We start from the raw sequence: 22,702 nt of genomic DNA on the forward strand, positions 1-22,702 counted from the left end.
CTCCATAGATTTCATTGTATGCCATTGTCATTTTAATATAATCTGGCCCTCAAACAAGTTTTGTGAGAAAAAATTGGCCGAATGCTTGAAATAAAATGGACAGAACCCAGAAAATATGGGCTTGACAAAAATTGATTAAACCACCAAAAAAATGTCAACTGAGCCCAAGCTGTCACTGAAGTAATGAGAAATGAGAGTGAAAAGTCATGGGTGTAGTGGGAGTGTTTACTCACCAGGTAGATCTGCCCTTGGTGTTGACACTCACAGTGAGCAGCGGTGACACAGAGCCCACTCACACTCCGGTAGCCCCCAGGCTCACACACACAGCCCTCTGTGCCACTGCAGTTTCTCTGTGGCCCCTCATACACTTCCTGGCAAGTCCGCTCACATAACTCTGTACCATGGGAAGGTCTTCTCCAGCTCTCGCCAACAGGGCAATCTGTGCCCAAACCACAAAGAAAAAAGCATTACTAGGGTATACACATTCTATGTGCTTCTTGAGTGACACACAACAAAGCAGTGTACAATGTGATGCCCTAATCTTACCCATGTGCCAACTTTCTCTATGCCACACTGGCAGGAGTTGCTAATACGGAGAGCATTAGTTAGTGCACTCATTGAGTGTGAGTGAGTAGTGTAGTGCATATTCTGTACTCACCACAGTCTGCCTGAGCACATGGCCTGTGACGAGTTGAAGACCCAGAACATTCGTGACCCTCATACAGTCGTTGTTGGACTTGATATCTCTGTGAGATCTGAACTCCGGTGCCACATGTCACTGTGCAAGGAGACCACTCTGACCAATCAGACCACTGGCAGTCCACTGCAGGGAAAGGAGGGCTCCGTTATATGCAAATAAAGTCTCGTTACTGGGGACGGGGTTATAAATCCTATCAAGCATCTCCCTATGATGGGGGCAGCTATTGCTCTACTAAATAGATGAGACTGCCCATGGTAATTAACTGGATTGAGCCCCTCAATCTTTAGCTTTCCATCATTAACCCCTGCACCAACTGCATTCATTGGTTTTAATGGCTTAGCTCAGAGCTGGTTTGTTTACCACCACCTCATCCACAAATTCATTTTGGGGTTTTCAGGAGGAACATGATGTGATAAGGGCTAATTCAGTGACAATTGAATGAAGGAAGAAATGGGATGATTCAGAAGCCAGTCCTAGTAACTGTCACTTACCATTGCAATTGTCCTGGGTACAGATAAATGCCCCCATGTGGCAAACACTGGAAGACATAAGAAAAATCATAACATTGGATTAAACAGAGAAAGTGGAAAAGAAAGAAAAAGATAACCAAGAGATGTACTATGTTAGCCAATACAATCCAAACTGTGAAAATATAAAACAAATTGTTCTTAAACACTGGGATATAGTAAGTACAGATGAACAATTAGCAAAAAAAGTCCCTAAAAAAACAAAATTTAGTTATTCAAGGGCAAGGAATTTAAAAGATCAATTAAGCCCCTCAGACCCAGTGAACAAATACACCAAAGTGAAAAAGGAACATTTCCTAAGAAAGAATTTTATTGGTCAATAATTGATAACACTATGATGTCATTGTGGCGTTTTTTTGTATTGTTAACACTATTTACGGCTGATTTTGCACATTGGTTGACAAGGACCGAGACGTTGGACACGAATATGTGTATTTAAATAAAAGTTGAAGTATTTCACAAAGGGAAGTGCTGGTCCTGGGATGATTAATTCCTTAATTGAATCATGTGTCTAAGAAATTGACCGTGCACCCAAAGATCACCTGAACTGAGTGCGGACGCTTAACAAAATTTGGATATATATATATATATGACTCATTTATACTCGTAGAAAGACTAATGAGCTATACTTTGCCCTGGAAGGTTGTGCCCATGCCCATTCTGTTACCTCCCTCTCTCACTTGTAGATGACTGTACATATAAGTGCCATCACTTTACAGGCTGACACCCAGCTCCTTACCAGCTGTTACATTGGTGGTAGATGGCAGTGCCAGCTTGGTATTCCTTCATTCTCTCCTCCAGAGTGAGGTTGGCAGCCCAGGGCATGCTGGCAGTTGGTTGCAGGGAGCAGGTGCAGTTCTCTGGGGGTACACATGTGCCATTGAGCAGTACCTAGAGATACAAAAGGAGGAACAATAAATGTTACTGACTGGAAGAGCTGGAATGGCTGGCACCACTGGTATTCCTTGGAACCCATTTGTATAGTGGTGAGAGTGCCAATATGCATCATACAAATCAGCTTGGGCTCAGCTGACCCAGCACCTCTTCTAGCTCTAGTGACTTCAGTGTCATTATATAAGCACGGCTGGACTTACTGTTGTTCCACTCACTCCACTTTATTGTAGAATATTGAAAGCACAACTCTCCTTAAAGGTCTGCATGCCTAGGTTCTACCCTTCCAAGGATCTAGGCCATCTTATTTGCCCATAGAGAACTGACACTTGCAGACTGACTGCCAGTAAACTTGAGATAACCGACTGCTTCCCAACACCCCATTACTTCAGTACTATGGCCCATTCGCTGTGTGGCCAGTCAGTTCTAGGATATGTACCAGAGCTACTTACCTGTCCCACTGGGCAAGAACATCCCGGCTCACAGGTTTGGTTCAAACATTCTGTGCCAGGCCAGAGATCAGCACATGTCTGAGGGCACACATTGGCACAATCACTGTACACTTGGTCTCCTGGACACTCTAGAGAAAAAGGAAGAATTTGGGGTGAGCCAAATAACCCTATAATGTCAACTCTCTTGATTAGATTCCTGTTCTTGATAATAGAGGAAACATGTCTATGGGGCCCATGAATCCTTCAATAAATATTATCCACTGATGTTATGTATGGCATAATAATAGAATCTGAAAAGTCTACAATGATTTTGACTTCCAATGACAAAAAAGAATCAAGAACAGAAGGAATTCCCGCCCTCTGAGCCGTGTGAACCTTTCCAGGGTATTGCAGTTAACTTGGCTCTGTACCTGGAGTGCAGTTGTGGGAGTTGCAGGATCTGTGCAGGAGAAGCGGGGAGGGACAAGGATTTCCACCAGGATCACCTGGTTCCAGGACCACTCTGCTTCTCTCGGATATTCCTCCCCCACAGCTGGCACTGCACTCACTCCATTCTGACCACTCGCTCAGCTCACAGTCAGCTGGAACCAAAGCAGTAGCTCGTTAATACACCACTGATTTGAGTTGCAAAGTCCAATACCCACCATGTAGGGCTCAGTAGTATGGAATGATTAATTAAATGTCCAAACAATATCCCTTATACTACCCCATGCTGTACCTGGACAGGGAAGGGTGTTACACTCCTCCACCTCTTGGTTCTCACTACCACAAGGGACCCCCTCAGCTGCTTCTTGCAAACACATGCGACTCCTTTGCCTGTGGCCTCCACCACAGCTCACAGAGCAGGTGCTCCATTCAGTCCAGGTTCCGTAGGATGGACAGCTCAAATTGGTGCAAGTGAAGGTCCCATTCAGACATGTGCTGGAGACATGGAAAACAAGTCTCTCAAATTAGGCTTCACTTGTTCCTGGTGCCATAGTTACTTATACAGGTACAGGGGCAATAACTGGGCTCAGTCTGAACAGTGGAGCAGAAAGGGTTTCTGTTCTTGTATGAATCAATCAATATGATATTCTGGTGCGAGGCATGGACAATGGGAAGTGGAGATCATATGGGTTGGAAATGGGGAGGACAAGTTGGAGGAGAAATGAGAACCTACCAATTGTTGCAGTCCACTTGAACCACATCACCTGGTTCATACTCTATGGTGGCATCAGCTGTGGGCATACCACACCTGCAGTCTGAGATGGGCACACACCTCTTGTCCTGCAGAAGCCACCCTTCTGGGCACCGGCAGCCTAAATATATCCACCACACGGGAGGAGATTAGCACAGGAGGCAGATTGTGAAATGTTGTGAATCAGAGACACATCTTTATGAACAATCTGGATCAGGAACTCACCAGTTCTGCACTGGCCCTGCAGACATTCCACATGTTCCCATAAGTCAGTACAAGCTCGTGGGCACTGGTTGGCACAAGACATCTTGGAGGCTTTCCCACGATCCTCACACTCCTCACCTGGAAAGAAGTGTATATGGGCAGGAGGAACCTTGCAATGAACACCCAGTAAGTTCCAAATTCCCAAGGTACATACCTGGACATGCTGCAGTATTACAGCTCTGGGATTGGAATTTTGGGCCCTGGCAGACTTTACCCCCAACTGGGTGATGGACATGGCGCCATCGGACACGGAAACCCCCACTGCAAGGCTCCCGGCATGGGCTCCACTCTCCCCACATGCTCCAAACACAGAGATCTGGGGCACATACAAAGAACCCAGTTATTTACCCCAAACTGGCCCTGGCACATAAATAGTGTAATAATTAGTGCTCACATACACTCCCAATGGATCTAACCTCATTTATACTCATATACACTCCCAATGGAACTAACTCTGTCAGTAAAATATGTATTCATCACTTTGCTAATTAATGCACATATACCTAATTATTTATTCCTTTGCTCAGGTAACTAATATACTCTATAACACTCTACACTAACCCCATCCAATTTACATTTCCATACTCAATTACTGGGTCAATCAGCCGATTAAGACCCCCACAGTCCCTAATGCAGTAGTCATATACTCTCACTTAGCCCATGACTGTTGCAACCAAATAAAAGCCCACAAGCAAACTGATTCCCCCATCAGTAAAGGGAAACAATTCTGTACCTTCACAGACCCCCTTATCTGGGCAGTCTCTCTCCTGCATGAGTTCTCCAGCACAAACAGCTGAGGGGCCACTCCATGGGAATCCAGTGTGGGAGTTGAGGCAGAGCCTGTGACGTTGCTGAACTGAGAACATTGTTGGTGTGGTGGAGGCATTTTGTAGAGAGAAGGGGGCAGAGGGCAGACAGGGGCTGCATGGAGACCACTCAGACCACTCGCTCAGTAATGCTTCTTCTAAAACACAAGTAGACACAGGCATATAGGTGGCATGATCCATCCATATACATAAATACTTTGTAGGTGACAAGAGGACATTGACTAAGGCTGGAGGAGACTTTGCTTGGTTCCATTGAGTTCCCATTGCACAAATCAGAAGACAACTTCTCACTCATCGTTGGTTCTTGGGAGTTAACTGCCCAAGGCAGCAGATCAAATGCCTCATGACACTCTCAGGTGCTCGGAAGGTATTTTCTTAACCAGGAGACGCTTCCTCTAGTTAAATCTAATGGTTGCCATAGAGCAAGTCTAGACTTATATATCCACATTGGTTATAGACTTTACATTTCATTTTATGCAGTTTGGCTGTGCAACTTCATGCCCCCAACTATTGCTAAAGTCCTAGCCCCTTGTTGGTATCACTTACCATGACAGTTAGTCCTGTCGCACTGTAGCTCCCCCTGCTGGCAGATACTGCAATGATAATGACACAATATCAGGATGAAGCAGTTATAACACTGAGTGGCTACAGCTAAAATGAAGAAGTCTGTGAACATTCCCAAATGGATAATAAGGAATAAATAATATCTGCAGCTTAGTGCCATTACTAGATGAAAGAGATGATGCCTGACGATGGCAATACAGTGGGGGTAATTTATCAACACTGGACACATTTGCCCATGGGCACCAATCAAATATTTGCAACCAATGTTCTACCTGCAGCTGTCTGAAAAAAGACAATCACTGATTGGTTGCTATGGGTTACTGCCCACAGGCAAATTTGCCCAGTGTTGATATATAAACCACAGTGTTTTTGTAAATATGAGAAAAACCACACACAGTTGTGCCACCGGCATAAATATAATCGACTTAATAAATAGCTATTTTTAACCAGAGACTTAGACCTTGTCTGTTGGGACTCACCACTCTCTGCATCCTAAGCTCACACTCTGTCCTGGAGGGAGAAAAAGGGTCTCGGGTGAAGTTGCACTGTCTGTTGGTGAGATGTACACACAGCCGCACTCGGACTGAGGGACACAATCCCCCTTCTGCTCCAGCATTCCCTGAAGTTTGCAACAGAAAATCCATTCTGAGTTATATAAACTAAAAGCAATGCAACTCCTTATTATATTTTATAAACAAATCCAGGACATTTTTAACCAATCATGACTATTTCTATAGTTACATCCTGATCCACTGAGATCCCTCCCATTTCTGTTATCCCCAAGCCTCTCGTTCACTGTTTCAGTATTTGTGTTTGCATCACAATTCTTAATTCTTGGTAACCATCTAACTGTACTTCCTTTACTAGTGACTATATCCCAGTGAGACTGACTCTATGGCACCCGACTTGTCCTACAACCAGACCCTCATAAGATACTCAGCTGGATCCTCTCAAACTGGAAGAACATTTGCTCTATTCAGGGGAACTCCCAAAGGTTATTTTATTCTCCCTTGAATGTGACTTACTTGCTGGCTGCATCACCAGAAAAATTGCCTCTTGTTTAGCATGGACGAGACAGACAGATACTTATGGTGTCTTCAATAAACTCTTACTAATGTCAGTATCTACACTACAGCATGGTCACTTATCTGAACCAAGAACTGGAGCAGTCCATACCACAAGTCTGCTACACTACTGATTATGTGTCTTCAACCATTCCTGATAAATGTTCAGTTCTTGTATTACACCACCTTAAGGGCAGTTCTTCTGCCACCCATTCTTAGTAAATCAGTGAGGTTAAACACTGCAGCATTAGGGCTAAGTGACTGCAATGATTGCCCCGTCGTTGGCCACCCTTTGTGAATTACCTGTGGGCAGTAACAGCCAGCCTGGCACCTGGGTGCATCACGACAAATCTCTGGTTGGCGTCTGGAAGAGCAAAGTCCCTCACAGGCAGATCCACAGGAATTGAACTGAAATGGAGGGAGGCAGCTGGACTCTACAAAACAATTCCAAGGGTGATTGATTCATTAAGATGGAAATACAGACATGAGACAAGTGTCACTCATTTATAGTAAATAATAGAAAAAATACAGCTACTGGGAAGAATCGTAGCGTATGTCCCACTGCCAGAGGTTGGATAAAGGCTCACCAGAGCAATCAGACAGGTTACACAGTCTTGATTCAGTCCCAAGCTCCTCACAGGTGTCTCCTCTGAAGGTGAGGCCTTTCTGCTCCCTGAAACGGTGTTGCAACAGAGAATGACAGGAACAATTTGTCCACTCACTCCAGGGGCCCCAAAGGCAACTTCCTGAAATGAAAGCAGATTAGAACTGTCTAGTTATCCTGCAGAAAGAAAGTATTTCTGGAGAAAGCCTAGAATAGACATAGTAAACTGCTTTATCTCAGGCACTTAGGGAATGGGTAGTCCAGATGGGCGAGTAACCACAGCAATATAGAACAATATAGAAGAAAAGAAAGTAAGTGAATGACACAGGGCTCCCGTGAACGAGAAGTAAGGTGGAATATGAAGCATCTCAGGCACTTAGGGAAGTGTCAGCCCAGAAGGATCAGGACATTTCAAGTAAATTATAGAAGTAAGTCTATAAGCTTAATATCTCAGGGATAAGCAAAAATCAAAATTAAATTCCACTCCAATCAGTGTCCCTTATATCCTACAACATATTTCAACCACTTTTGCCTCTGACCCTTCCTGTCTTCTTCCTGATGAGGCCATTTTCTGAGGAGCACCCACCTTGACACGGCTGAATGTAGCAGGCCGATGTCTCCACAACCTCAGTGGTATTGCAGGGCTCTTCTGAGTATTCAGCAACAGGACAGTCACATCTCCATGTCCGACTCCTTAATCCAACGCCACATGTTTTGGAACAGGAGCTCCACTCAGACCAGTCACACAGGCCACTCCCTGAAATATTAAGAGGTCACCTGATAACTTCCCCCTGCCTTGTTTCCCCCCTTGCATGAAGGCAACAGGGGGTGTAATCTAGAGACAAAGAACTGTTCAAATGAGTAGAGTTACTACTGGTTCATAATTGCTTCTCACCTTCACAAGGTCTGTTGGAACATTCCTGTGTCTCTGTGTCTGGGCCTATGCAGTTTGAACCATTGTTTCTTGGGGGAGGATTGATGCAGGCCCTTGTGCGGATCTGAATGCCTGGACCACATGTGACCTGACAATCGGACCACGGGGACCATGGAGTCCAATTTCCATCCACTAATAATAGTGAAACAAAGGTTGATTGTTTTGGACTTGCAGTGGTCTTACTATTTTATTTCTAGTCCAGTGTAATGTTCTCCCAATTGGATAGTATGGAGACTAGATGGAAATAGTATTATTTATACACATTAAACCTGCTTTACAGAGCATCTGGTATTATTGGCACACACCATTCCTTCCAAATACGTCCATTGCTCACACCCAATGGCGTTATACACCCAACTCTGCCATTATCCATACAGACTATTGATACTATTTCGAATAAATTCAATTGTCCCCTTGTGCCAAGGTGCCCACCAGCCCTTCACTAAATATCATATGTCTTCTGTAAAGCACCTTCCTACTCCAACTAAACGTTACCTCCTAAACCGACGCATATTCATTGCACCCTAAACACAACTCTTACTTCTCTAGTTTAATACCATCTCCTTGGTTGTAATAAGATGCCCTGGTTTCAGTCTGTATTTGAATATACTGGTGGAAAAGACCTACTCCTATTACAGAGTGGTAGGAATTTGGACATAAATACCTGATGATAATAATATGGAACACAACACTTTGTGATATGAGTGGTATGAATTTAGGGGCCGTGTCATTGTCCCAGACCTAGTCATGCTCAGAAGATTGAGTCGTGGTGCCAAGACGTGGTACAATATACTGCAGCAAGGATAAGGAATTATGTTAAAGGGCTGCACATAAGGTTATGTACCTTGTGTGAGTTTAGAGACCCATGGGAATAAACCATTGTACTACAAAGAACCCCCCTGACAAGGATATCATCAGTAACAGGGATTAGAGAAGTAGTTGATCTATTCTAGGGACAATAACAACAAAACTCTACTTTGTATTTTGCATGGCGTTTGCCAAACATTATCATTGTACTTTCATTGACACGTAACCAATGAAACCCCTAATGAGGAGCGACTCAGTCCCATACCTCTGCATTCGATGTCCTGGCAGTAATTTCCCTCTGGGGTGCAGATACTGATGGAGAACAAATACAGAACATTAAGTGAGAGTGAAATTAGCAAGAAATACAAACTGGGCTGCCAGATAATGTAACCAACAGGTTATAGACCACTCTGTGTTCCTGGAGTCCTCATGACCTGCATGATTTCAGCCATTGACTTAGAGAAAAAGAGCAGAATGATCTAATGCCCTGGTGCAAAGAATGCCAAAGATATACAGACAAGTGCAAGGGTATATGATCACGCACAATATTAAAACAACTTTAAGGCCAGCACAGTATAAGGGTATAGGGCCATGCTGCTAAGTAGGCTTCTAGTGTTGAATAGGAGACACTAAGAATTAGTAGTAGCCACATACTGACCATTGTTGACACTCTCCCAGTAGCCAAGCATCTCCAATATGCCTGTTGGTGCCATTGTGTGGACAAAGTTCAGGGCACATCCCAGGGTAACATGGTCGAGATTGCTTCTCAGGTACCTGACATTCCCTTTTAGGAGATCCCGAGGTGGATGATCTGTAAAAAAAAGACAATTGGCTACTTATTGAGATAAATTTACACTGCCTGCTCAATGTGCATTAATGAGGGTTGATCACCAATAAGTGACTCTGGCCACCAGATTGCAATGTCCCAAAACACCAAGGTATAACACATAATCACATCTGGAGATGATATTCATTTATTTCTAATGGACACTGTGCCACATTTATTCACCAAACGAATTACTAGAATTCAATCTGATGCCTGAGGTAAGAAACAAATCTTTCTGCATCTTGTGAGGGGTTCCTGTCTATTTCCATAATTCTTCCAATGGACTTTAACCCATGGTAACTCACTTCTACTATGCCCCACTATCACCTTCAATGACATATCTATTTCAAATTTAGTCCTTTTTCTCTTCCATATTTTGGTACATGATAGAGGACTGTGTCAGAGGGAATCACCTCAATGACATACTGTAGGTGCTACTCTAATCTCATTCTGTTCCTTTAGGCCTGCCCACAGCTAAAGGTAAAGAGCGCTTGCTCTTCAACATCCAAAAGTCCCACCTAAATCGGCTTTGGGTGCCGCTTCCACAGCTTATGCTGCACTGAGACCACTTGGACCACTGGCTCCACTGACAGTCAAGGCGTGGGCAGGTGTTGTTGGTGCAGGCAAGATGCCCATTCAAGCAGGTACAGTTGTTGCAGTCTTCTTGCAGTGAACTGCCAGGGGTCCAGCTTTGACCCTGCATGTCTGTGCACTCACAGTGAGAAATGGGGACACAAGCTCCATCTTGCTCCAGTAGCCCTGTGCAATAGAGTATAAACAGAATACAGATAGTCTAACTGATATACATGGCCTATATTAAGGTTGAGCTAGGCAGGTCAGTGTAATGGTTTCTCACCTTCTGGGCAGCGGCATCCTGCTTCACAATCTTTATCATTCTGGCATACAATGCCCTTCTGGTAATCAGAACAGTGACGTGGACACTTATTGGCACATTTAAAATGCTCCATGCCTGGTGGGCAACCCTCATCTACATTGAAACATACAGAGAAGGAAAATGGGTGAGATATTGGCCCTCAACTTTCAGATGTAGCATGAATTCACAGGACAAACAACTCCTCTAATAACTTTATAGCACCCTCAGGGACCTTACCACAGGGCTTAGGGTTACAGATTCGCATGTGGTGCTTCTCTCCAGGGCAATCCTTGCCTCCATTTTTTGGTGGGGGGCTTGTGCAGGTTCTGCTTCTTATTGACTTCCCTCCACCACAGGTGCGATCACACCAGGACCATGGGCTCCACTTAGACCAGCTGCCATCCACTGCAATACAGTGATCAATTATGTACTTGGGTTGTTATGAGTGGAGCAAGAAAGCAGGACTAGGTGGCAATTAAGGTAGAATAGTATCACAAAAGGGGAAAATCTTGAACTAAAACATGGTCTTGTACCTGATCAGCAAGAAGTTCATATTTGACATGATATACACAAATATGTGAGAAATACTGTAGGTTGTACTATATTTTCAGTTAGCAATGTGCCCCGAATGAGGCAGCAGTGAGTTTAAGTCCTTTTCAAAGATTCTTGGCCAGCCACATTCCTCCACACTATTAATTATATGGTGTCCAGAGAAATGGTGGGCAGCTTGGAAGCAGTAAGATAGCCTAAGTAAATAGTCCACTAATGTAGCTTATGGAGGACACCACCCAGTTCAAGCAGTTACGTTGGATATATTTCAAATAAAGGAAAAATACCTTTACAGGCCTGCAGGTTACAGAATCTCCTCTCCATGTTCCCAGTTACAATGTCTTCACACCAAGAGCCATTCTCTCCGGGTGGGTTGTAAGTGCGGAGACGAGTTTGCTGGCCAACCCCACATGTTCTTGAACATTCACTCCACTCTGACCAGGGGTTCCAGGAACAGTTTCTCTGATGACAGTCTTCCCCCTCACACAATGGGGAGTCTGGGACACAGACAGAGAGAGAAAGAGATCAACCTAAAGTGAGCTTTATCACCAGGGCAATCCCTGAGACACTGAATTATAGGATAAAGGATAGCAGAGCACACATTTCTTTATATCTTACTGACCTGTGCATTGTGGAAGGTTACAAGCTCGCTCCTGGTATGACTCCCCTGTACAATTCCTTCCACCCAGACAGAAGCGAGAGCGAGTCTTCATTGCCGGGTACATATTGTCACTGCAGCTCTTTGAACATGGTGTCCAGGAGGACCAGGGACCATAACCCCCTTCCTCTGGTGACCCTGAAATGCAAAAGGCCAACTGGGACTGAGGAGGATTTTCACTATATCCTTAATGCCTTTATAATCATCATTAGTGGACTCTCTTTTCTGCTCTCAAGTCAGCAATTTTAGTTAAAATAAAGGGTGAATGAAACAGTTTTCTCTCAGACATGCTTTCTTGTTAAGCAATGTGGTTTAACCATATACACAACTAGAGTTCTGTTTCTCTACTGCCCAATCTGCTAATCCTCTTTACAGTGGAGACTGAGCAACCAGCATATCAAGAGCTCCCTCTTGTCTAGCCAGCCAGTAGACCTCAATTCCATACGATCTTCTTGGCTAATGAAGACTTTAGAAGCTGGAACTTTTAAGGATGTATTATAAATCCCAAAACAAAATTCAAGGAGAATACATTCAGGAGGATTACTTATTAAATACATATTTTATTTATTTTCAATTTCAGTTCTGATTTCTTCCCAGTTGCTCAGTCTTATATTCAAAATGCAAAATGTGGTGTATAAAAGAATGTTGTGATGGACAAACTCTTTATAGTACTGAAGAACGAGGGTAATGTTGAGTATTTGTCATGGTCTAGAATTCCTATTAATGAGGGGTGTAAATTTATTGTTTTGTTACTGCAGAGAATCATTGAAGAGTTAACCAGTATGAACTCAAATATTTTTGTGCATTTAAGGTTAAGGAAATTCAGAGAATATGAAGGAGAGAAGGGGACAGAGAAGAGTGAGTAAATAAAAATAGAAAGGAAGGAGTGAATTAAAATTTTTCCAAAGTTACGTAATGAGACCCCACCACCACTACTGATGGTCTGATATTGTAGATATGACTCAAGGTATGGATACCAAAGCCTTCTGCCTAGGAGTAGATTCCCTGACTGAGGATTACACAAGCAAGGAACACCCGAGCACCATCTAGTGACTTTACCTGTGATATCTGGGAAAGGTTCCATGGTGGGGCTTGTTATATCTGCAATACAAGGAGATGTAGAGTGGTTCAAGGAACAATGCACTCTGCTAACAATAATTGTCTTTTACCACAGACTAAAACTCAATATTTTTCTGCCCCATGAAAGTTTATCATAGAGTAAATAACAGTCAACTCTACAAGTAGCCATGAAAATGGGGAAAAATGGTTACATACTTCTCAACATGAAAGGCATTGAATTACTGGTGGTGTATAAATGAGAAGAAGAAAGTCTATATGACAATGAGTTGTGTCTCTGTACCTTCACAGTCTGGTGTTTGGCAATATTTAATGTCCACGCTGGGGCCCTCACAGTTCCTCCCCCCATTAGCTGGGGCTGGATTGGTACAGTGTCGTGTCCTGGTCATATTCCCAAGGCCACCACAGCTCACTGAGCAAGGACTCCAAGGACTCCAGGGGGTGAAGGCTCCATGCACAGAACAAGCAGAGAAGGAGCAATTCATCCAGCCATTCTCACATGTGCTACAATGAAAAGAAGAAAAGTTGTGTTTCCAACACTCATCCAGTAACTCTCTTGTATTATATGAAACAATTAGAAGTTTGGATAAGTCTGCAACAGACTATTATCTGCCAATCATCTTTCTTTTTTGTTTGTGGTTTTCCCAAAAGGCCATGAGCTCAACATTCTGGATAATATACTGTAAGCACCATAAAAGCTATAATGTGTTTTATATTGGTGCAGCACATGAGTTTTATGATCAGTGTAGGTCACTGGTTCCTACCTGAACACCATGTAGGGTGAACTTTAAGGGCAAATGTTGATTTATTATATTGAAGAGTGATATCTGCTACTTTGCTATAAACGTGGGGGGGGGGGCAGATCAAATTCTGGACCATAAAGGGGGACTTAAACCCCAAAAGTCTTCTGCTGTTTGTAAAGTCAGAGGAGTGATTCAATGAGCCACACATTGGACCTGATGAGACTATTGAATACCCTATGAGCTAAAGCTCCCCCACTTCATTTTGCAGAATAGGCTGTCAATGGGGCAGTAGTTCCTAAACTGCAGGGTTGGGATTGGTTACAAAAGAGCAGGGTGGCTCATCCTTAAAGGATATGTCCAGTTCATCTCTTAGATATGCCAGAAATAGTGACATGCAAAAAACTCGACCCTCACCTGACCCGGACCTGCAGCCCCAGACCCCCTACCACCTGCACCCAACTTGCCCCTTTCATTAATAGGGGCAGGCACAAGCCTTTAAAAGACAAAGCCAGAAGTCAGAAGCTGGTAGTATAATGGCGTAGGTGAGGAGTGCAGGCAGAAGAGTTCAACTAGGACTTGACCCGCAAGAGAAGCAGCGAGGTAGGCTGGTTATCAAGTAAATCCGGGCCGGTCCGAACATCACTAGCCACAAAGACCAGATTGAAGGTCAGTTATGGTGAGATTTAGTGGTATATATATTTGCTTTCTTGGATATTCTTGGACTTAAGTCTGAATGACTTGTACACTCAGAGTCCATCTGGGATCACAACTTATGTGTCAGTGTAACATTCCCACAAGATAAAACCTTGATGTAACTTACCAAAAGCTGCATTCGTGTTGGACCTTCTCCCCCAGCATGACTTCCTCTCCTCCCATAATCTGTACCCCTCTGTCAGTTACTGGTATTGGTGTGAAATCTGGATTGGACGAATGATTCCTAAATCTTTGTACTAATCCTTCTGTCATTACACATGGACATTCCTGTTTGATAGAAGTTACAGATTAGGCCAAATTTATTGACAGTTCTGATCTCATTTGTATCTACTTATATCAGAGGCTAAACTGTGTTTCTATGTTTATATACACAGAGAAAGCTCAGGAAAATCTGGTTTCATTGTGAGATAATGTCGGCTTCATCTGTATTTCATGAGACTGATGATATAGAAGACAAACACTAACCTCAAGGAATCAATATCTCAGAAGTAACAACTACATTGAGTTTATATGTTTTAGAGACAAAGTACAATGAGGCACAAGGATATATAAACCAAATTAAACCTGCTCAATTCTGAATTTATCTACAGAGAATAAATGATTGACTTCAAAGAAAGCCAGTTGGATAATATTCTTGGTGAAATTGTATTTGCTGAAGCTAAGCTGTTATAGCCCTATGTATTTGTAAAAAAGATCAGGCCATGTAAAAAAAAAAAAAAGAGAAAAAAGGAGAAGAATATACGAGGTTCTAGCTAAATATTGGGAAGGGGTTCGTTACAGTGAGAGCTGTGAAGATGTGGAATTGTCTCCCTGAATCAGTGGTACAGGCTGATACATTAGATAGGTACAAGGAAGGGTCGGATGCTTTATTCACCAGTAGCTCCTCCCAGCAGACAGGAGGGAGCCAATGAGATTAGAGGAGGGAAAGGGGTGTTACAGGGAGATCTGGGAAGTGAATCAGTGGTACAGGCTGATACATTAGATAGGTACAAGGAAGGGTCGGATGCTTTATTCACCAGTAGCTCCTCCCAGCAGACAGGAGGGAGCCAATGAGATTAGAGGAGGGAAAGGGGTGTTACAGGGAGAGCTGGGAAGTGAATCAGTGGTACAGGCTGATACATTAGATAGGTACAAGGAAGGCTCGGATGCTTTATTCACCAGTAGCTCCTCCCAGCAGACAGGAGGGAGCCAATGAGATTAGAGGAGGGAAAGGGGTGTTACAGGAAGATCTGGGAAGTGAATCAGTGGTACAGGCTGATACATTAGATAGGTACAAGGAAGGGTCGGATGCTTTATTCACCAGTAGCTCCTCCCAGCAGACAGGAGGGAGCCAATGAGATTAGAGGAGGGAAAGGGGTGTTACAGGGAGATCTGGGAAGTGAATCAGTGGTACAGGCTGATACATTAGATAGGTACAAGGAAGGGTCGGATGCTTTATTCACCAGTAGCTCCTCCCAGCAGACAGGAGGGAGCCAATGAGATTAGAGGAGGGAAAGGGGTGTTACAGGGAGAGCTGGGAAGTGAATCAGTGGTACAGGCTGATACATTAGATAGGTACAAGGAAGGCTCGGATGCTTTACTCACCAGTAGCTAGGAAGGGGTTGGATGGTGTTTAGCAAGTGAGGGAATACAGGGATATGGGAGATAGCTCATAGTACAAGTTGATCCAGGGACTGGTCCCATTTTGGAGTCAGGAAGGAATTTTTCCCCCTCTGAGGCAAATTGGAGAGGCTTGAAATGGTTTTTTTTGCCTTCCTCTGGATCAAATAGCAGTTAGGCAGGTTATAGATAGACTTAAAAGTTTGAAGTTGATGGATGTATTTCAACCTAACTTACTATGTTACTATGTATGTATGTGGGCAACGCACTGTGACTATATTAGAACTTTAATAAACGTTATCTCTAAGGCTGTCCAACTGGAGGCCCATGGACCTGATATGACCCTCCAAAGGGTCTCCACAGAGACTTCATAGATTTCACTATATGACATCATCATTTTGGTTTCCTAGCTTAAAGGCACTAAAGTAGCAGGAGATAAAAAGTTGGGAAGGATCCGTATGTGAAGGAAGAAAATAGGAATCTGACCGTGACACAGGAATTATTATGGATATACATCCCCACGGGGCAGTGGCATCCCTCCTCACACCCGTCTGAGAAACATTCCACCTGCTGGGTGAGGTGGGCACAACTGTAGGGACACCCATCTCCATTCTCACATTCACGATACAGGCGGCCGGGTGGGCATCCAACATCTGTCATATACAGAGAATAACTGATATTAAATGGGGTACAACAACCTTGTCTCTTCCACATTAAGGTACATGTTACTGAATTACAATTTTGTGCCGCTAACCCCACTGTTTTGCTTTATTATAACAAGTACAGCAAACATGGCAATACAGGGTGTATTGTGCACAGTATTAACTCTTTATAAAGATGGAACAGCTTTTTGGTCTTTTGGCCCACTTGGCGTTGAATACTCACCAAGACAAACTTGACTGTTACAAGTTCTGCTTTGAATCGCCTTCCCCTTGCACTCGTCATGTTGACATTCCCTCACCCGAATCTGCTCCCCACCCCCACAGGACACACTGCAAGGTGACCACGAGGACCAGGGACCCCATGACTCTTGCTCTGCAAACCAAATAAATCAGAACATACAAACTTGTTTCAGCCACATTTTGTGCTTTACATTAGTTAATGGTTTCATTACTCTGGAAAGTCACAAGTTAGACCATCAGTTCTAGATTATTTCTATCAAACCCCCAGATTTGGATCACAAGTCCTTTCCTTACCTTCCCAAGTGCAACTGGCCATAACCTAAAAGCTCTTACCCACAGACATTTCAACTCAAGTTCACCTGCAGTTGATGTCTCCTACATTCCACCACAGGGTAACACAGGTAGAAATGCAGCCCATTCTTCTGCAAACACCAAATTAAGGAGCAAAGCAACTTGATGCATTCTCATGGGTTCAGAGGTTGTATGTGCCTAATACAATGAGTAAGAGCTCTAAGACATTTCCAGAGGATGCTGCACTAATACAATTCAAGTCTGTAGGCTTCAATGAATATGTCATATTGAGGGGAAAAAAAGAATCTAGTACAAGGTGACCAGACATCAGAACTGTAATATTCCTCATCCAGTTTATCAAGCCATGAGAGTGAATCATTCAATTTACAGAGGGGAATAAAGTGTGTGTAGGGAGGATGTTCCTTGTTCAAGTCCTGATGGAATTACCTTGACATTCCAGGCTCTGACAGTCTCTGTGTTGTTGTCCATCTCCCAAGCAGTCTCGCCCTCCTTTCTGGGGAGCTGGGCTGTCACACTGTCTGTCTCGAGTCTGGGTTCCCTTTCCACAGCTCTGGGAGCAGGAAGACCAGGAGCTCCAGGGACCCCATTTACCATCTAGACGACAGGAGGGATCTGGGGTGCAGAGTAAACGGCCGGCAGTGCAAGTGCTGAAAGTAAATAAGAAAGGGCACAAGTTTCAACTGATCAGTTCCAAACAGACAAGAGTAGTAACTAAAGCAACATGCACCCAAACTTGGACACTGTATCAACAACATCTACTCACCAGTTCTGGCAGGGACCAGACACAGATTCCCCAGGCAGAGCATATTCCCATGGGATTGGTCCAGACCATGAGGAGCTGTTCCCAGTCTCTGAAGCTTCTAATTACAAAAAATTAGATAATGGACAGTGTTCTTCAGGCAAAATGTAAGATTCAAAGACAGGAATATGCAACCTGTAGCCCCCATTTCTTTTGAACTCCTACTCCAACCACCACCAGCATTTAAAGGTTTTAAATAGTTTTATTTGGTTCGACATCCCCGTTGTATGAACTGGGAAATATTTTGATCTTTATTTCATATTGATCGGTAGTTGGGTCAAGAGAAATATAATTATTCCTAAACTAGCAGATGGATGTCTGACCCATAAGTACATTCCAACGAATAAAACGTTTCCTACAAACAGTTCATTTCAACAAACTTGCTAGCAAGCTACACTATGAAAGTGTTCTTTGAAGTTAATGGACATCTTGTTCTGTACATGAATCAATAACTGGGCTCCTGGTTCCCTTACTCACCAAGAGAACGGTTCTGGTACTTGCACCGGCACTGACTGGGTTCCACACATGTCCCATCCTGCATGATCTGCCCTTCAGGACACCCACATGATGACTGGCATCCAGGGCTATCCATACACATAGTGTCCTCCTGGAGATCTTCACAAGAACGTGGGCAGCGTCTCCCACATGGAAAATTCACCTGCCCTCCACCGCAATCTATAAAGGACAGGGTCCAGGTAAGGGTGGAATATTCCTGCTATATGGTCAGACAGTTTAGGCCATAGATATTTCACTAAAGTAATTCCAGAGCTTCTTTGCCTCATCTGGATTTTTTGCCTGGTCATAGACAAACAGTTGGTCAATAAAGAGCAAATCTATGGAGACCTGTCGGATAAGGATGACATGAACACACTGATGCTCTCCTTGTCCCATGGGAATATTAAAACCATAGTTGGAAGTGGTTGGCAGCCAAAGGCTGTATCATGTTGAAGAAGTATACAAGGGGCTGATGGGTAATTGTTGTGGTATGCTGGGTGAGTAAAACATATTTTACACCCCCCCAACATTAGGGTTGTACTCTTAAAGCAATATTTATTGATAACTACTTTCCTATTAAACTTCAAAACAAACATCAGTGAAAAGGCCAAATAGTCGTGTACCTGGATCCTAAATGTCATATTATTACCTGAACACATGGTGCTGTTATCCTGGCAAGCTTGGCTCTGCCGGGCCTCTCCTTGGCATGGCACCCCACCAAACCGTGCCGGAGGATTGTTACATTGCCGGGTCCTGATGGATTCTCCTGTGCAGGCATCACAATAGGACCATGGGCTCCAGGAACCCCAATTGCCATTCACTAAGTCAAAGAACATGTGATTGTCACCAAATGTAGATCTTTAGGCTAAAGATAATCAATGTATCAGCCTTATATGTAGGTTACAGCTGAGAGATCCTGGTGCTGCACTCACAAATACAGACAATCACAATGTGTATGTGTATATGGGAGTATTTCTGTGCCCTGCTAATAATATTTTGTCTATAGAATATGATAAATATGATGGGGCAATAGAATGTGTCTGAATTTTACCTGGGCAGAAAGTAGACGAGGGACATTCTTTCCTTTCCAGCTGTACCCCGGTATCACCATAATATTGCTGCACCCCCTGGCACTGATCTCCTCCCTGCTTGGGTTTTGGGCAGGCGCAACTGCGGTACCTTGTTACCATCTCTGTGCCACAGGTTTTGGAGCAGGGAGTCCAGGGGGACCACTCACACCACCCGCCAGCCACTTTGGTAAAGAAGGAAAGGATTTAGGTTTCAAGGATAAGTAAACCTTAAATATAAGTGAATGTAAAATTAATAAGGGTGCTATTCTAAGCACTTTTGCAATGTACATTCAATATTTATTTATTTTTAATTCCAAGATATTAAGGGATACATGTGCTGTTAATATGAATGAATTTTGTTCCAACAGCGCCACCTGCTGGTCATTTTCCCACCAGTCTGACCAGCAAGTAGTCAAGGAAGTTGTCAGGAGAAAGAAAGAGGCTGATGTTCTTCTGCTTAGGAAAGATGTGAGAAATGTTTCTAATTTTATTCCTAAGCAGAAGAACATCAGCCTCTTTCTTTCTCCTGACAACTTCCTTGACTACTTGCTGGTCAGACTGGTGGGAAACTGACCAGCAGGTGGCGCTGTTGGAACAAAATTCATTCTTATTAACAGCACATGTATCCCATAATATCTTGGAATTAAAAATAAATAAATATTGAATGTACATTGCAAACATGTTTAGAATAGCCCCCTCATTAATTTTACATTCCCTTATTTTTAAGGTTTACTTGTGCATAAACACATTATAATATCACAGACTTAGGGCTATAATGTTTTATAATAATCACAGGTAATACAAATCAAGTTACTCACCTGCACAGGGTTCTTTAGTGCAGGACAAGGTTCCAATCAGGCAGGTGCTACAGGAGATAAAAGCAAGTGAGAAGAGAAGAACAGGTTGTTGCTGCTGGTGCCCAGTGTAATAATCTGAGGTAAGAGACAAGTTGGGGTTACAGAGGGATCTCACCAGTTATTGCAGCTGTCCTTGTGGGGCACCATCTCTCCCGGGAGGTATCTGTGGCCACTGAAGATGTCCAGACAAGTACAATCCTCCAGATCTACACAGACTGTGCCATTGTCACTCAGCACCTGCCCATTGGGGCAATAGCAGCCAGGTTGGCAGTGCCACGTGCAGTGCTGGCAGTGGGGAACAAATGTTCTCTTAATGCAGAACTTAAACCAAATTACCAAGATAATGAGGAACTACAAATGGAGTTATCTGGCCCTTTTATTATTCATATTGCCCCTTTAACAGACAATATCCGGTGTTTGCCCCCCAAATGTACAACAAATGTCTCCCTTCTATGTTCACCCTTTACACATATACAACACATATACAACATGTAGACAACACGTATACAACACATGTACAACACATATACAACACAGATATACAACACATATATACAACACTTATACAACACGTATACAACACGTATACAACACGTATACAACACGTATACAACACATATACAACACATACTGTATACAACACGTATACAACACATATATACAACACTTATACAACACATATACAACACATACTGTATAGAACACGTATACAACACATATACAACACGTATACAACACATACTGTATACAACACGTATACAACACATATACAACACGTATACAACACATATACAACACATATACAACACATTTACAACACACATATACAACACATATACAACACATATACAACACATATACAACACATATACAACACATATACAACACACATATACAACACATATACAACACATATACAACACGTATACAACACATATACAACACACATATACAACACATATACAACACATATACAACAGATACTGTATACAACACGTATACAACACATATACAACACACATATACAACACATATACAACACATATACAACACGTATACAACACATATACAACACACATAAACAACACATATACAACACATATACAACACACATATACAACACATATACAACATGTATACAACATGTATACAACACATATACAACACATATACAACACATATACAGAATCTTAAATTACTGAGTTGAGTCTAAACTTGCTAAACTAGAAAATTAATGTATATTTCCTCTCTCTCTCTGTGTAGAAGATACACCTGATATTAAATCATAGCGACACCCCAATAGTGAGAGAGGAGAAGATACTTACAGTGACATCATCACAGGTGCGGGGGCACGGGGGGCCACAGCTACTATACACAGAGCCCAGGATGGCAGAACAATTGGCTTCTGAATGAGGAGGAAAATACAATGGAATGACTCCCACAAGCAATGCCCAGTGACCCCCTCATTACAATAACATGCAGAGATGTGTCCTGGGGAACTGATTAGGGTACCGGAAGGATAAAGCCCACCCTCTACCCAAACCAGCACAATGCCCTCCGTTCCATCAATAAAAACTTTAAAAACTCACCTCCAGGAACCTTATAGTCAGACAAGATGGAGGTTCAGCACCACCTGAGCATTACGAAGCCCCCGTGGAAGTCTAATTCTAGAAGTGGCCTCACAAAGCCATGAGGCAATAACAGCAGCAAATAGAAATGGCCTCTATGCAATTACATTGGTCCCCAGTGCTTCCATACCTTCTCCATTAGGGCACTCAGGCAGGTGGCAGGGCATTATTTCTGAACTGGGACCCTCACAGTAATTTCCTTCCCCGAGTGGCAAAGGGCTGTCACATGTCCGGCTCCTCATCTTCACCCCTTCTCCACAGGTCTTGGTACAATCAGTCCAATCACTCCATTGGCTCCAGTTTCCACCCTCTGAAACGGGAATGTATGAGACAGAATTTGACACCTCAGGGGGCAAAAAGTTCTCTTACAGAACATCATACCCTGATCATCTCAATCCCCTAAACCCTTATACAAGTAAACAAGTTCCCTGGAGTCAGTAATGAGATGACAGACCAGTAGCAGAGATTTGTGTTTTGTGACAATGACACAGGGTTTTCTCACTTCTTCTGGTTGGGAAGCATCAAAATTTAATGTAGAACTGATTATGCACTTTATTTATATTACCATTGCCACTGTAGGATACAGTTTTGCCTACTGGGACATCTGTTAATGTACAATATCAACCAGAGCATGGGACATTGGATGATGAGAAAGTGAAGAGGAGCCACTATCTGCCGGGGGAATCACAATAATAGCAAAGGGGCCATATTGAGCAAGGTCTCTCATATACTGTCTATCCGTTTTGTTGATCGATAGCACATGGGGTCCCCTGGTGTATGGCCACCAT

The 22,702-nt window shown here is 43.2% G+C and overlaps 1 protein-coding gene across 4 annotated transcripts in view; it reads right to left on the reverse strand.

Moving 5' to 3' along the window:
• Positions 1 to 22,702, reverse strand: part of sspo.L (SCO-spondin L homeolog) — a 77,963-nt gene that overhangs the window by 4,715 nt on the left and 50,546 nt on the right. For 2 of the 4 annotated variants that reach the window (XM_018241269.2, XM_018241267.2), the window contains exons 73-110: positions 22,045 to 22,224; positions 21,612 to 21,691; positions 20,402 to 20,571; positions 20,248 to 20,294; positions 19,411 to 19,611; positions 19,009 to 19,179; positions 18,342 to 18,539; positions 17,829 to 17,925; positions 17,492 to 17,712; positions 16,737 to 16,886; positions 16,338 to 16,504; positions 14,359 to 14,519; positions 13,079 to 13,299; positions 12,778 to 12,819; positions 11,683 to 11,856; positions 11,348 to 11,557; positions 10,749 to 10,916; positions 10,494 to 10,625; positions 10,156 to 10,396; positions 9,470 to 9,622; positions 9,077 to 9,123; positions 7,966 to 8,136; positions 7,657 to 7,827; positions 7,054 to 7,212; positions 6,770 to 6,900; positions 5,882 to 6,021; positions 5,385 to 5,431; positions 4,745 to 4,975; positions 4,166 to 4,327; positions 3,973 to 4,089; positions 3,730 to 3,868; positions 3,289 to 3,491; positions 2,981 to 3,151; positions 2,571 to 2,698; positions 1,967 to 2,118; positions 1,192 to 1,238; positions 659 to 823; positions 234 to 439 (exon numbers count right to left, since the gene is read on the reverse strand). In XM_018241269.2, the coding sequence (XP_018096758.1) occupies positions 234 to 439; positions 659 to 823; positions 1,192 to 1,238; positions 1,967 to 2,118; positions 2,571 to 2,698; positions 2,981 to 3,151; positions 3,289 to 3,491; positions 3,730 to 3,868; positions 3,973 to 4,089; positions 4,166 to 4,327; positions 4,745 to 4,975; positions 5,385 to 5,431; positions 5,882 to 6,021; positions 6,770 to 6,900; positions 7,054 to 7,212; positions 7,657 to 7,827; positions 7,966 to 8,136; positions 9,077 to 9,123; positions 9,470 to 9,622; positions 10,156 to 10,396; positions 10,494 to 10,625; positions 10,749 to 10,916; positions 11,348 to 11,557; positions 11,683 to 11,856; positions 12,778 to 12,819; positions 13,079 to 13,299; positions 14,359 to 14,519; positions 16,338 to 16,504; positions 16,737 to 16,886; positions 17,492 to 17,712; positions 17,829 to 17,925; positions 18,342 to 18,539; positions 19,009 to 19,179; positions 19,411 to 19,611; positions 20,248 to 20,294; positions 20,402 to 20,571; positions 21,612 to 21,691; positions 22,045 to 22,224 (5,771 nt within the window). The remainder of the gene's footprint in view (positions 1 to 233; positions 440 to 658; positions 824 to 1,191; positions 1,239 to 1,966; positions 2,119 to 2,570; positions 2,699 to 2,980; positions 3,152 to 3,288; positions 3,492 to 3,729; positions 3,869 to 3,972; positions 4,090 to 4,165; positions 4,328 to 4,744; positions 4,976 to 5,384; positions 5,432 to 5,881; positions 6,022 to 6,769; positions 6,901 to 7,053; positions 7,213 to 7,656; positions 7,828 to 7,965; positions 8,137 to 9,076; positions 9,124 to 9,469; positions 9,623 to 10,155; positions 10,397 to 10,493; positions 10,626 to 10,748; positions 10,917 to 11,347; positions 11,558 to 11,682; positions 11,857 to 12,777; positions 12,820 to 13,078; positions 13,300 to 14,358; positions 14,520 to 16,337; positions 16,505 to 16,736; positions 16,887 to 17,491; positions 17,713 to 17,828; positions 17,926 to 18,341; positions 18,540 to 19,008; positions 19,180 to 19,410; positions 19,612 to 20,247; positions 20,295 to 20,401; positions 20,572 to 21,611; positions 21,692 to 22,044; positions 22,225 to 22,702) is intronic. The other 2 variants (XM_018241268.2, XM_041565693.1) reach the window with 2 other exon arrangements.

Source organism: Xenopus laevis, chromosome 6L (assembly GCF_017654675.1).
Source record: "Xenopus laevis strain J_2021 chromosome 6L, Xenopus_laevis_v10.1, whole genome shotgun sequence".
NCBI classification, from domain to species: Eukaryota; Metazoa; Chordata; class Amphibia; order Anura; family Pipidae; genus Xenopus; species Xenopus laevis.